Source organism: Sus scrofa, chromosome 9 (assembly GCF_054392235.1).
Source record: "Sus scrofa isolate SSC_HxYL_T2T_F1_AM1 chromosome 9, Sscrofa_HxYL_maternal_Yorkshire_Landrace_v2.0, whole genome shotgun sequence".
In the NCBI taxonomy this organism is placed as follows: Eukaryota; Metazoa; Chordata; class Mammalia; order Artiodactyla; family Suidae; genus Sus; species Sus scrofa.
Window position 1 is genome coordinate 115,900,196 of NC_139391.1, and position 15,548 is coordinate 115,915,743.

The 15,548-nt window shown below is 39.5% G+C and overlaps 1 protein-coding gene and 1 non-coding gene across 7 annotated transcripts in view; one reads left to right on the forward strand and one right to left on the reverse strand.

Moving 5' to 3' along the window:
* CNTNAP2 (contactin associated protein 2) overlaps positions 1 to 15,548 on the reverse strand; it is a 2,042,838-nt gene that overhangs the window by 1,354,154 nt on the left and 673,136 nt on the right. For all 6 annotated transcript variants that reach the window (XR_014816181.1, XR_014816180.1, XM_084977536.1 and 3 more), the window contains one exon: positions 4,251 to 4,444. Coding sequence is in view for 4 of the 6 variants with exons in the window: in XM_084977536.1 (XP_084833662.1) it covers positions 4,251 to 4,444 (194 nt within the window). In the remaining 2 variants the exon portion in view is untranslated. The remainder of the gene's footprint in view (positions 1 to 4,250; positions 4,445 to 15,548) is intronic.
* LOC146400104 (U6 spliceosomal RNA) lies at positions 13,034 to 13,140 on the forward strand. Its single transcript, XR_014816997.1, has one exon. It is a non-coding gene; the product is annotated as a U6 spliceosomal RNA (small nuclear RNA).

The window sequence follows — 15,548 nt, forward strand, 5'->3', positions numbered from 1 at the left end:
ACCTGTGCCTCTGCAGCAACCAGAGCCATTGTAGTCTGATTCTTAACCCACTGTGCTACAGTGGGAACTCCCAGCACAGCTCGTTTTTTTGTTGAGATTTGTATATTGTCACTTAGTGTATATTAAGACGTAAGTTCAGAAGTATTCAGGAATTTTTAGAAAACAATGAATTTTATGTCTTTTAGAATACATCAAAGCACTGTACTATTTTTCACACTAGGCAAGGTTAAGACATTTGTCATAGATTATTAATGTCACTGCTATGTTGCAGGCTTATTCGTACCTAAGTGTATCTTGAAATATTTAGCTGTGTCTCAAATTTGTTTTGTTTTTTAAAATTCTTTTTTTTTTTTTTTTTTTCTTTTTTTTGGTCTTTTTGCTATTTCTTGGGCCGCTCCCGCGGCATCTGGAGGTTCCCAGGCTAGGGGTCGAATCGGAGCTGTAGCTTCCAGCCTACGGCAGAGCCACAGCAACACAGGATCCCAGCCGCATCTGCAACCTACACCACAGCTCACGGCAACGCCGGATCGTTAACCCACTGAGCAAGGGCAGGGACCGAACCCGAAACCTCATGGTTCCTAGTCGGATTCGTTAACCACTGCGCCACGATGGGAACTCCTGTTTTTTAAAATTCTATTATTAGCTCATGATAGGTTCATCTAGAAATAATCACTTGCTCATCACACACTTATTTTTAATGTGAAATACTAATTTGAAAGGAAACAATGAAATGATCAGCAGAAAGGCATCAAACAATAGAAATACACTCTTTATCGCCATCAGAAAAGGTTGAGAGTGCTGTATGTCGATATAGCCTACCTCCACAACCTGTGATATTTTCACTGAGAGACCTTGTCTCCCTGACTGGGATTTTGGATAAGCCAGAAGAGTTGAAGTCATGCTGGAAAATCTCACCCTCCTTAGCCCTTTGAACTGATGTCTCTATTTAGTCAGAATGGAACCCTCCCTAAACAGCTAAATAGCTGGTAAGTCAAGTAAAGCTCGTGCTTCTGACAAGAGAGGATTTGACATTCTCTCAGTAGGAGGATGAACACTTTACAGAAATGTGCAAGACAGTTTGGAGTGTGGCTGTCACCTCTCAAATAATTGTATTTTAGTTTAAAATCCACAGAGTTGGAAAATAATGAGTGCTCTGCTGGAAGAGTTTGTGGTCTGAGCCTTAACAGTTTACTTCCAGTTAGTTGGCTGGTCAGTCGTTTGGCTGCTTAGTCACTTGGTCTGTCTCTCTCTCTCTCTGCTTACCTCTAAGGAGGGCCCTTTCTGATCTTCTATTATTGTTTTTCACAATTGATCTCCTCCATCCCCACTTTACCCTCAGGTTGAAAACAAATCTAAAATATGGTTCCCCATGTTGACTGTACATTAGAATGATGTGGGGTGCTTTAAAATCTTACCATCTAGGAGTTCCTGTCATGGCGCAGTGGTTAACGAATCCAACTAGGAACCATGAGGTTGTGGGTTCGGTCCCTGCCCTTGCTCAGTGTGGTGTAGGTTGCAGACGCGGCTTGGATCCTGCATTGCTGTGGCTCTGGCTTAGGCCGGGGGGCTACAGCTCCGATTTGACCCCTAGCCTGGGAACCTCCATATGCCGCGGGAGCGGCCCAAAGAAATAGCAAAAAAAAAAAAAAAAAAAATCTTACCATTTAGCTTGCATTTTATACCATCTAATTCCAAATCTCTGGAGGAGGGGCCCAGACATCCATATGTTTTAAAACTTTCTAGGTTATTCCATTGTATATCCAGGATTGAAAACCACTTTTGCATAAAGGATGCCTGAGACTTTGAATTATTTGAATTGTGAGATGAAGACTTTCCACAAAGAGAAAATCTCCTCTCTACTTGCTTCCTACAATTTGCACATTCTGATATACAAATGTTCTTGTCATACAATCATGGCTTAATAGAAATTATTTCTAAAGGACTACTCTGGCATAAGTACATTTTATTATCAGGTTATGAAGTTCTTATTTCATATGACAGTTGCTATCAATGGCTACTGCTGTGAAATAACCACCTCCCCAAGCTAGGAGCACTAAACTTTGCCTACTCAGAAAAATTACCTGAGGACTTTTAAAATATAAATTCTGGTAGTGCCCACTCTGGCATAGCAACTTAAGGATCTGGCATTGTCTCTGTGGTGGCTTGGGTTCGATCTATATCTTCCCTATGATGTGAGTGTAGCCAAAAAAGAAAAGAAAAAACAATTCTGCAGGAGTGGGCCCTGTCAGGTGGAAAATCCCTAGCACTCTGTTTAATATATACATTAAAAAGATGGAGCTCCTGTCATGGCTCAGCAAAAACACACCTGACTGGTATCCAAGAGGACGCAGGTGCAACCCTGGCCTCGCTCAGTGGGTTAAGGATCCAGAGTTGCCATGAACTGTGGTGTAGGTCACAGATGTGGCTGATATCTTGTGTTGCTACAGCTGTGCTACAGGCTGGCAGCTGCAACTCTGATTTGACCCCTGGCCTGGGAACCTCCATATGCCTCGGGCACAGCCATAAAAAGACAAAAACAAACAAACAAACAAACAAATAAATAAGAATTTCCTCCCATTTCTTCTTCTCTTCTTTTTTGATTAGTATTGGTGGCTTTACTTGATTTTGTTTACAGCTGCTTTTTAAAATAATTAAACTAAAATAGATCCTCGAAATGTACTGTTTTATAAGAATTTATTTAAATTTGTGAATATTTGATTGAATACACCCAACTTTCCAATTTCATTAAAATAGTTTGAGTAAATGGGTTAACCTTTGTGTTTTTTCCCACTGAATGAAATAATAAACTGCCTACAGATTTGTAATAAGGATTTCAACCAGTATTTTAATATGGGGACTTTCTTTTCTTACCACACATCACTGCTCCCACTCCTCTGAATTTTTTCTTCATCATCAAAATTTTACTCAAACTGAAGGTCTCTGTTTCTAAAAATATCAATATAATTCACCTAATTTCTACTTACATGATTCTGATTTAATTGGTCCGAGTGTGCCTGGCATCCGTATACTTTGTTTTATCTTATCTTTTTTGGCTGGGTCCACAGCATGACGTAGTTCCTGGGCTGGGGAATCGAGCTGCTGCAGTGACTACTATAGGATCTTTAACCTGCTAATCCACGGGGGAACTCCTGGTATCCATATACTTTAAATTTTGCCAGGTGGTGCAAATGGAGAGTCTATATTAGGATTGAGACCTGCTGCCCCAAGCTTTAGATAGAAACTGCAACCTGAATAAACCTTCTTCAATCAGTAAGACTACATCAATAAATAGCTTCTCAGTGGCTTGTACAATACGTATCGACAAGTGCACACCCCTCAGAGTGAGGACTCAAAATAGTTTCAAATATTTAAAACTGGGGAAGGTAGGCTCTGTGTGGTATCTGGCCTTCCATTTGCCTTTTTTTTTTTTTTTTTTGTCCTTAGAAAACTATCTTTTTTCGACCTTCTTTTCTCTTCACACATAAACGATCATTAGCTACAGAATGGTGCTTCATCCAAACATTCCTGAGTTGAAGCAAAATAGGAAAGTGAATTGGGCTGGGCTTCCTGCAAGAAGTGAACATTTTCAGAGTCCATGTCTCTCCTCCGCCTCCTCTCAGCCCTGTTAGCAAAAGACTTAAAGATTTAACTAAATATCCTTTATAGAAACAGTCTTGAGGCAAGTAAGATTGAGCAGGAATAAGAAACAGAAATTAAGTCAGGAGATTTTTTTCATTCTATTTGCTTAATTCATGAATACAATTTGTACCACCGTACCTCTACTCTACAGACTGAAATACGGTAACTTGAGATACCATGTTTAAAGAATTCTAGGGCTCTATTATCATTAAATTATTTACCTAATATGTTTTTCATTTCAACAGTTCTACTAGGAGGTTTTCTTTTCTGTGAAATCAATCAAAGTTTGTAGAAGGGGACACATTCACTCCGCACGATAAGGAAAGGCATGGGGTGGAGGTGGGGTGGGATGGGGACATGGATAGGGGAGTTGGATTCATTTTCCCACCTCCTTCTGCTCTGCTCATACTTCTTTTCTCTCTCAACAAGTGCCAGAGGGCACAAACACAAAGAAACAAAAAACTGCAACATCAACTTTTACCAGGCTACACGCAAGCCCTTCCCCAGGCCGCACCTGGGCTCTGAGAGGCCGGCTCCAGGACACACCAAGTCCACTACCATTTTCAAATATCTGCAATGCAATACCATGTCTTTCTCCCACAATGACTCACCCAGATATTCCCGTCTTGGTGATAAGGTTTCCAGTTTCTCCCAGTGTCACTGTAGAGCATGCGGTATTGTGTCACCCAGTCGGAGCTGCTGTATCTTCCTTGGGTTGCTATGGCACTGATCTGCTTCCGATTGCCAAAGTCAACCTGAAGCCACTGATAATGGTCACTGTCTGATGGAGACCATCCCCCAGCACCTGAATAAGGTAGAGAGAAAAGGGGGAAAAAAGGTATTCAATATTGAACTTATACAACCAACAATGGATCATTCTACATTTTTAAATTGGCCTTGGTAGTACTATATTTCACAGATATATTATGAGGTGTCCTTTATAGATGCCACTGGGACTTCAACTAATATTCTTCCAGCTGGGTAACACTGATACTCTAACCTCTTTATGGTGTAATTATGTGCTCATTTTCTCCTGAGCAAATGTCTTCATAATTCCTCAATTAGGTCTTATTAGTACATGTCAAAGTCTAATTGGCTAAGGGTTGATCAATTTACCATGAATTCTTCAACTAAAAATCACTAGGAAAAGATACATAACAATTTGCTATTGTCTTATGTAAGGGTTTATCTTTTAGTAGATCATAAATGAAACAAAAAGCAATTGTACACAACTCAAATATATTTTACTTTAGAAAATTCAGAGTTCAAAGAATACTAGCAGTTGTTAAGATAAGCCCTAATCTTACATCAAGCCCTTGGATGCCTGAGAACTAAGGTATATAGTAAAACAGGTCATTTGTTTACTAACATTTAAGAGATTACAACAAATGATTCCAGATAAGCACATTTCTAGGAAAATAATTTTAGACACTAAATGAGGTGAAATTTCTTTTGATAAAATATAATAAATGGAAAAAAAAAGTTAGAATGCAAAAACATTTATAAGAATGCTAGCTGGAGTTCCCGTTGTGGCACAGTGGTTAACGAATCCGACTAGGAACCATGGGGCTGTGGGTTCGACCCCTGGCCTTGCTCAGTGGGTTAAGGATCCCGCATTGCTGTGAGCTGTGGTGTGGGTTGCAGATGCGGCTTGGATCCTGCATTGCTGTAGCTCTGACATAGGCCGGTGACTGCAGCTCCGATTAGACCCCTAGCTTGGGAACCTCCATACGCCATGGGAGCGGCCCTAAAAAAGCCAAAAAAATAAAAATAAAAGAATAGCACTAGCATAGAACACAAAGATCCCTAATATATACCATGTAAAATAATACGGTTGCACATAAATACATTACAGAAAATATGGTATAATGCTTAGTGCTGAGAGGCAATATAATTTTATGGCTGAGTTTGGTTACTAATGTGAACAAGTAGTAGAAAATAGTCAATAAATTATCCAGTGTAGATCATATCAAAATATATGCATTGCGTTTCAAATAAGGAATTTAAATACTGATAATAAAGTAATTCCTTTTATGAGGACTATGCTAATAAAAATTGTTTTCTAAATCATCACTGATATATCATTAATTTAATGATATTTACATGGTTCATTTCTGCTTTCAGCTGTGATAGAATAGTTTTCCCACCACAAAAAAAATTACAAGCCTGACAAAATGTATATAATTACCCTTTTAAGGGATTGGACAATGGACAGTGTTGGACCCTGATCCACAAGAGAAAATAAACAAATGAGGTGAGCCCTGCCAGCTTTCTGCCTTTCTGCCTGGTTCACTTTCCAGATCATGGTACATGGAAGAGTATTCTGAACAGACATGGCAGCATCACAGAGATGGAGACAGAGCAGGTCAAAACTCCCGAGGGATCTGGAATTTACAGAAGTATCTGGGAGGAGAAAGTTGTGCAGAGAACGAGCTCTAGAATGCACATAGGTTCACCAATGAGGCTCTGCAGTTCAGACTTTGGATGAACACAAAGCTGTGTATTTACAGATCAAGATTACACAAGACTAGGTTAAGGGAGTTCTGCAGCGAACACTAGCCAGAAGATGCACAGGGCTGGGAGTAGGTTAATTAAGAATGGACAATATTGGGAGAACTTGTTGAACAACCCTAGACAATCAGCAATGATCTCAAAAAGGGAATAGAGTAAATTAGTCCCAACATAAGAACATAATTCCAATCCCACTCTGGACACATCTGAACCATGGTTGGAAACAAGCCTGAAAAAGGTCAATCTGACCTACAAATAAATGAACTCCCTGTTTGAATGAAACTTAGCACTTCATTAATTTAGCACTCCAGCTGCCTCCTCCCTGGTGCTCAGTCCTATAAATTCCAGGTTCCTCAGGCGCTTTGATTCTGCTCTGTCTCCATCTGCATGATGCTGCTGTGTCTATTCAGAACTCTCTTCCATGTATCAAGATGTGGAAAGTGAACCAGGCAGAAAGCCAGAAGACCATGAAAGTTTACTTTTCATGAAATTCATGAAGACATGAAAGAAATGCAATGACACAGCATCCATAATGTTCAGCATAAATTTTTTAAAATATTATATATTCAGGGCAAGTAGTAAAATATAACTCATAACCAGAGAAAAGTCAGTAAGTAGAAATAGACAGAAGGAGTTCCTGCAGTGGGGAGTGTGTTAAGAATCTGACTGCAGTGTTCTGGGTTTTGTGGCAATGTGGGTTATGTCCCAGGCCCGGTGCAGTGGGTTAAAGGATCCAGCATTGGAGTTCCTGTTGTGGCACAGTGGTTAACGAATCCGACTAGGAACCATGAGGTTGCGGGTTCCATCCTTGGCCTTGCTCAGTGGGTTAAGGATCCGGCGTTGCCATGAACTGTGGTGTAAGTTGCAGATGCGACTCGGATCCCGGGTGGCTATGGCTCTGGCGTAGGCCGGTGGCTACAGCTCCAATTAGACCCCTACCCTGAGAACCTCCATATGCCGTGGGAGCGGCTCTAGAAAAAGCAAAAAGACAAAAAAATAAAAAAAAAAAAAAAAAAAAAAAAAGATCCAGCTTTGCTGCAGCTGCAGTGTATGTGTGTATGTTTCAGCTGTGGCTTGGATTCAGTCCTGGCCCAAGAACTTCTATATGCCATGGGTGCAGCCATGAAATTTTTTTTTTTTTTTAATTTAAAAAAGCAAGAAATACAAAAAAAAAAAAAAAAAAAAAAGAGGAGTTCCCGTCGTGGCTCAGTGCTTAACGAATTCAACTAGGAACCCTGGGGTTGCGGGTTTGATGCCTCGCCTCGCTCAGTGGGTTAAGGATCTGGCGTTGCCGTGAGCTGTGGTGTGGGTCACAGTTGCGGCTGGGATCCCATGTTGCTGTGGCTCTGGAGTAGGCCGGTGGCTATAGCTCCAATTAGTCCTCTAGCCTGGGAACCTCCATATGCGTGGAAGCAACCCTAGAAAAGGCAAAAAGATTAAAAAAAAAAAAAAAAGAAAGAAATACACTGAAAAATATCAGAGATGATGAAATTAGCAGGTCAGAACTTTAAAAGAGAGATTATAAGTAATTTCTATTATTTAAACACGAACATATAAATATTAAAGAAACAAATATGAAATTTTAATGGAGAAAAGAAACAACAAAAGAGAACAAAATGGAAGTTTTTGAACTAAAAATTATATCTGAAATAAAACATTTACTGGATGAGCTTAATAGTGGTTAGAAACAAAAGAAAACATTAGTGTACTCACATACATGGCCATATAAACCACTCATACTGAAGCTCAGAGGGAATAAAAAGGCTTCAAGATGAGCAGTACTTCAGTAACCAGAAGGAAAATATTATGTCTTAACAATCATGCAAATGGAGTACTAAAAGCAGAGAGAGAGAAGACTGAGACAGAAAAAAAAAATACATTTGAAGAAGTAATAGTTCAAAAATTTAAACCCAAAGTGAGAAATTCATTGAACTCCAAGTGGGATAAATACAAAGAAAAACACACCAAGCCCATATCATAAATCATAAACAACAGCTCAGAAAAATGCTAAACTGTCCAGAGGGCAATAAAAGCTCAGCAGTAGCAATGCAGGCCCATGAACAATGGAACAACATATCTGAAGCGATGAAAAGAAAAGGAAAGTGTCTATGCAAAATTCCATATCCAGCAAAAATATCCTTAAAACATGAAAGTATTATAATGACATTTAGGACACACACTGAGAGAATTCATCACCAGTAGGTATGTTCTATAAGAAATGTAAATTTTTCAACTTCACAGAATATTTACCATATTGAAATTCATATCTATGTGAATAAATACAGAAAATGGAAAACATGTCAGTAAATATAAAATATTTGTGCATGTTTTTAAATTTCTTTAAAAGATAAATGAGTATTTATAACAAAAATGGTAGTAATGAATTAGAATTTGTAACAGATGTAGAAGTAAAATGTATGACTACAACAGCACAAAGGATGAGGCAAGGAGAAAATATACTGTTCTGAATTCCTTATACTACATTTTAAGTGTTATAGATTTACTTGAAGGTAGTAAACCCTAGATCAAGGTTTGCAAACTTTTCCTGGGAAGAGTTAAACACTGAACGTTTTAGGCTTTGCAGATGTCTGTTACAATTGCTAAACTCTGCTGTTATAACATGAAAGAGCCACAAATGATTCAGAAAAAAGAATATGGCTGTGTTCTAATAAAACTTTATTAATAAAGACAGGTGGCTGGCCAAAGGGCTGTAATGGGTCAACCTCTGACCAGGATCGACGTCTAAAAAGAGAGAAAAATTTTAAATCTCTGCATTTTACTATATATAAATTATATGTCTAAAATATTGTAAAAAGTTTTATGCATTTAAGCCTACCTATGTGCCATATAGAGTATGTGTGTATAACTTAATAATAACTACTTTCTCTGTCTGCATTTTCCTATTTTTCAAACCACACTTTTACAAGAATGATCTTTCTAAAATACAAATCTAATCATATTGAATCCCAACTCAATATTTTTCAATGGATCCTCACTGCCTCCATAAATAAATGGTTCACACCTCCATACACAAAAGACACATCTGGCACATACCCTCTATACCCCACACAATCTCTCTCAACTTAGCCTAGGCTGTTATTATTTCTCCTTCAAGGATCATATGTTCACTCCAAATACTCCTCTGCAATGGATGCTGCAGATGCCATGCAGGTTCTCTTTTACGACTGAAGAGTTCACTCAGATATTTAAAGTGCTTCCAGAAGACAGTAGTCAGCTATAATTCCCCTTTAGGAACTTCCTGGGTTTAAAAAAAAAAAAGGCATTTTACATAAGGTCATGTCCCCTCCTAGGGTTGTACAGATGCAATGAAGGGCCAGCCAGAGGCGATAAAGGGCCAGTACACTTGCCCCAACTTGGGGAAACTATAAAGGGTCATCAAGGTTTCAGATTAACAAATCAGTTGATGCTCCATTGATTTTGCACTGCATCTCAGCTACATCCCCTGACTAGTTCTGTTTTCTTACTTTCCCTTCCACAGGTTTTCATCCTGAAAGTAGTCCCTAAAAAATTTCCCACATGTTCTTCTCCATCTCAGAATTTGTATCCCCCTGGAGTTCCCGTCGTGGCACAGTGGTTAACGAATCCGACTAGGAACCATGAGGTTGCGGGTTCAGTCCCTGCCCTTGCTCAGTGGGTTAACGATCCCGCGTTGCCATGAGCTGTGGTGTAGGTTGCAGGCGCGGCTCGGATCCTACGTTGCTGTGGCTCTGGCGTAGGCCGGTGGCTACAGCTCCGATTCAACCCCTAGCCTGGGAACCTCCATATGCCCTGAGAGCGGCCCAAGAAAATGGCAAAAAAACAAAAAACAAAAACAAACAAACAAAAAAAAAAGAATTTGTATCCCCAGGAAATCCGGTCTGCAATATTTTCTTGGAGTCACTTTCTTTACAATCTGCTCACTAATAATATGGGCTAGTTGACCCTGCTTTGTCCTTCATTTGTTATTTATATGCTGTTTTTCCCTATTTCTATGCTGTTTTTTCCCCTATTATTCCCACCTAATATTTCCAGTAGTCATATATCATCTATATGTCTGTTTTCCAGAGAATTCTGTAAAATTTTGGAGGAGATATAGATGAATTTGGGGGATAACAATATATACAGTCATCAGGATACTGTAAATATATTTTCTTATCTGTTAGATATATAGTTCCATACCTGGAGAAATTCTATAGCCAATTACACACAAAGTTCTACCTATGCATTACTAAAAGCAAGAGAGTGATTTGGTCATTGAAGTAAACAAGCAATTATTACTGTGAGTGAAATGAGAAACATATGTGCAGTTGATTGGTGAAATTTAGAATTATGTCTAACTAGTTTTGCAAAAATAAATAAATAAATAAAAATTCCAGAATATAAATCTTAAGTTACCGATTTTTTTGCTGCATTACAATTTTTCAATAAGGAAGCAATTTACCTATAGCTACTTAATCCCATTTAACTCATTACTTTAAAAAAGTTGAATTTACGGTGAAATTTAGGGGAAACAGAAAAATCTAAAAGCCGTGAAAATGTAAGTTAAAATATATTCCTCCGCAGAAGAATATGTGGAGAGAATAATGATTAACCTCAAGGGGAGGGCAAATGTCAGGCTTTCATGAGGAACATGGTAGAAAGATCGATGAGAAGTTTCCTGCTTCTCTTTGATCTATCTAGCAATGTAATTTGGGGAAGTTGATTACTTTGTTCATTTGGCTTGTGAAATGTGTAACCTCTATCGATCCAAGGATTAAGAATTATACCTCTTTCATGACAAAAACCTCAGGAAGTGGTTTCAGAGAGCATAAGTGCTCCCCCATTATACCATGGAGAGTATAAGAAAGAGGGCAACAGTGTTGCCAGTGGGTACTGCCATAGCTCAGAGGAACTATGTGGAAAGTTGAAGAGGAGGTAGAGGAGGTGGAGATACTGAATAGTCAAACTCTTAGTTTCTAAGACCTTTTAAAAATAATTCTTATCTAGAAATAATAGAACCAAAGAGATCTATTAGATCTCAGTAAATTGTCCTAGTGACTTGAAAGATGTGTACTTACATAGATCTCTGATGAGGCTCTAAACAGCATGATGCTGTTACTTTCCTCCCTTTTTCTTTCTTTCTCACTCCCTTCTCTCCCTGTCCCCTCCCCTGCCATCCCCCTCATCCTTCCCTCTTTTCTTGTGTGTGTGTGTGTGTGTGTGTGTGTGTGTGTGTTTTGTCTTTTTAAAGCTGTACCCAAAGCATATGGAGGTTCCCAGGCTAGGGGTCTAATCAGAGCTGTTGCTGCCAGCCTACACCAGAGCCACAGGCACGCCAGATCTGAGCCAGTCTGTGACGTACACCACACTCATGGCAATGCTGGATTCTTTTTTTTTTTTTTTTTTTTTTTCGTCTTTTGTCTTTTTGTCTTTTTTTTGTTGTTGTTGTTGTTGTTGCTATTTCTTGGGCCGCTCCCGCGGCATATGGAGGTTCCGAGGCTAGGGGTTGAATCGGAGCTGTAGCCACCGGCCTATGCCAGAGCCACAGCAACAGCAACGCAGGATCCAAGCCGCGTCTGCAACCTACACCACAGCTCATGGCAACGCGGGATCGTTAACCCACTGAGCAAGGGCAGGGACTGAACCCGCAACCTCATGGTTCCTAGTTGGATTCGTTAACCACTGCGCCACGACGGGAACTCCAATGCTGGATTATTAACCCACTGAGTGAAGCCAGGGATCAAACCTGCAACCTCATGGCTCCTAGTTGGATTCGTTTCCACTGAGCCACGACAGGAGCTCCCCTCTCTCTCTTTTTATCTCTCTCTCAGATACACATATTTTCCCCCATCCGTGTGTGTGTGTGTGTGTGTGTGTGTGTGTGTGTGTGAGAGAGAGAGAGAGAGAGAAAGAGAGAGAGAGAGAGAGAGAGAGAGAACTATAAAGATAGTGTTTGCATTCCAGATGTTCACTCTACTGGGGTTACTTGAATGAAGAATTTACATAATAGAGGACTTGGAGAAATGGATGAAACCAGCAGTCTAAACTTAGTGATAGCTTATAATTGTGGATAGCCATTTCTGCTTTATGATTGTAAATTCGTACCTCTGAGAGAAAAGAGAAACAGTGTGTGCCTCGAGACAGGCCACGGAGTTTCTTTTTCAGGGATAAATGGCCCTTTCATAAACATGGTGCCCAAGTGGGTGGTTATAACACCACCAGAGTCTACAAAACTCAATTCTAATTTAAAAGAAAAAGGTAAAAAAAATCCAATTAAGGACAGAATGACTTCTAATAACTGGTTAAGAAATATGTACCAGATGAAAAGAATAAATTGAAAAGAAGACTTTCAGGCTAGAGATCATTATGAGTTCAGGCTTGGAGGCCTCCTTCTGCTCTAAACATACAGAATTTTTTGATAAGATAGATAAAAAGAAAATTGAAAAGACATAGCCAGAATCAAAAAAATAACATAGGCATCTTCACATGCAAGAAATGCAACCAAAACTCAAAATGCAGTAAGTATGACCATAGACCATAGCAGATACCTGCTGGAGTGGGGGCTGGGAACATACAGAGGCAGAGGGATATTTGGCTCATTGGGAGTGATGGTGAGTCCATGTGGTGAGTCTGGGTCAGGAGTGAAAACCAAACTAGCCCAGGGCTAACTTGCCTGTGAAGAGAGACTGAACACAGCTGCTTCCTGACTTAGAGATATGGCTAATATGAGACTGTATGCCCAAAGAAGTTAGAAAACAAGCAAATCTGAGCTGAGGGGAGGCATCCATTGGCTAGTTCCCTAGTAACACTGCCAGGTGAAGGCACAGGGCCATTCATGGAAGATGTGGTTCTGAAATGAGCATCTGGAAAGCTGAGGAGAAAGGTTACAGAAATATAGGGAAGAGTGCTCGCTTTGGCAGCATATATACTAAAACTGCAGTGATACAGAGAAGATTAGCATGGCCCTTGTGCACAGATGACAGGCAAATTCATGAAGCGTTCCATATCTTTACATTTCTCTGAAGAAGACATACAGATGGCCAGCAGGCCCATGAAAAAAAGGCTTAATATCACTAATTATTAGAGAAATGCAAATCAAAACTGCAATGAGGTACTACCTCACACCAGTCAGAATGGCCATCATTAACAAGTCAACAAATAACAAATGCCGGTGAGGTGGAGAGGATGTGGAGCAAAGGGAACCCTCCTGAACTCTTCGTGGGAAGGTAAATTGGTACAACCACTATGGAAAACAGTATGGAGATACCTCAGAAAATTAAATATAGAACTACCATATGATCCAGTAGTCCTACTCCTGGGCATATATCTGGACAAAACATTTATTCAAAAGATACATGCAGTCCTATGTTCATAGCAGCACTATTCACAATAGCCAAGGCATGGAAACAACCTAAATGTCCACTGACAGAGGAATGGATTAATAAGATGTGATACATATATACAATGAAATACTATCAGCCACAAAAAAAGGTTAAAATAATGCCATTTGCAGCAACATGGATAGAACTAGAGATTCTCCTACTAAGTGAAGTAAGTCAGAACAACAAAGACAAACACCATGTGCTATCACTTACATGTGGAATCTAAAATATGGCACAGAAGGAGTTCCCGTCATGGCACAGCAGAAATGAATCCGACTAGGAACCATGAGGTTGCGGGTTTGATCCCTGGCCTCACTCCGTGGGTTAAGGATCTGACGTTGCCATGAGCTGTGGTGTAGGTTGCAGACACGTCTCAGATCTGGCGTTGCTGTGGCTCTGGCATAGGTTCACAGCCACAGTTCCAATTAGACCCCTAGCCTAGGAACCTCTATATGCCATGGGTGTGGCACTAAAAAAAGACAAAAGACAAAAAAACTAATAAATAAATAAAATACTTTAAAATAAAGTAAAATACGGCACAGACGTTCCTCTCTACAAAATGAACAGATCACAGACATGGAGAGCAGACTTGTGGTTGCCAATGGGGAGGACGAAGGAAGTGGGAGGGACAGGGAGTTTGGGGTTGGTGGATGCAAACTCTAACATTTGGAATGGGTGGGTAATCGATCCTGCTGTATAGCACAGGGAACTGTCCAGCACAGGGAACTGTGTGTGATTGGGTCACTTTGCTGTACAACAGAAATTAAAGAAATATTGTAAATCAACCAGACTTTAATTAAAAAAAAAATCTATGGAAGAAAATAAAGAGAAAGAGAGGGAGATAGCCCCCCTTGGCTGCCAAAAGAACCTACATACCAAAATTTAAAATCACACCAAAAAAAAAAAAAAATGCCACAAAAGTCAGTTAAGAAAGTTAAAACTTCACTGCAAACCAACTCCAGATAGAATAGGAATTGAGGAACAGCATAAATAAATGCTTTAAGTGCTCAAAAATATAAGAAGTAATGCCATCCATCAAAAAATAACAGTAATGATAAGATACAGCAGGGAAAAATAAAATATTTACAGAGAGATAGTAAAAAGAACCTGCAAGTGATCTTAGTATTAAAACACGTAGTCACTGATAGAAAAATAACTCTGCTAGAGGAAAATCCTAAAATTATATAGTATATCAGAAATAATCAGTTGACTGAAAGGTCATACTGAAGGATTCATACAGAAGTTGATATAGAAAACAGAAAATGAGTTTGAGAACTTACTCCTGAAGATGGAGTTACAGGAATTGAATTGAGTGTCCCACTTGAAGCAATGAAAAAGCAGACCAAATACATGAAACAATGGTTTGCAAGACAAGATATGAGGCAACAAAGAGCTGTGATCCCTGAGGTACAGGACATGTAAAAAGTGAGCCCTTCTGGCCCAGCTTCCTAACTTAAGAGAACTTCCAGACACAGCAAAAAACCAGGCAGAAGCTGGCTGAATTCCTGAGTGGGAAGACAAAACTGTGATCTGAAGAGGTCAAGGTTGCTGGGGTAGAAGCAATCAAAAGAGCTGCATAGAGAAAGGAATAGCTCTAAAGAGCAGTAGAATTAACTAAAGGCATAACCCTTTGAGTCTTCAGCTGAAAAACAATTAGCATGTGCATAGGAAGAAAGAACCCACAGCTGGGCAAAGAATCCTCTAAATGGATGAAATGCTCACGCTTTCTACTACATACAAATTGTAACATTTGATCCCCCATCCCATTCCTAGGTACTTTCCCAAGAGAAAATAAATCACATGAACACACAAAGTTCTGTACATGAATGTCCATAGGAGCTTTATTTGTAACAGCCCACACCTGCAAACAACATGAATGCCCATAAGCAGGTGAATGGATAAACACTGTGTATATCCACCTGGTGAAATACTATTCAGCAATAAAAAGGAAAAGACACTGAGATACGCTACACGATTAATCTAAAAATAACTATGCTGAGTGAAAGGATACAGGGGAAAAATTATATACTGTATAAT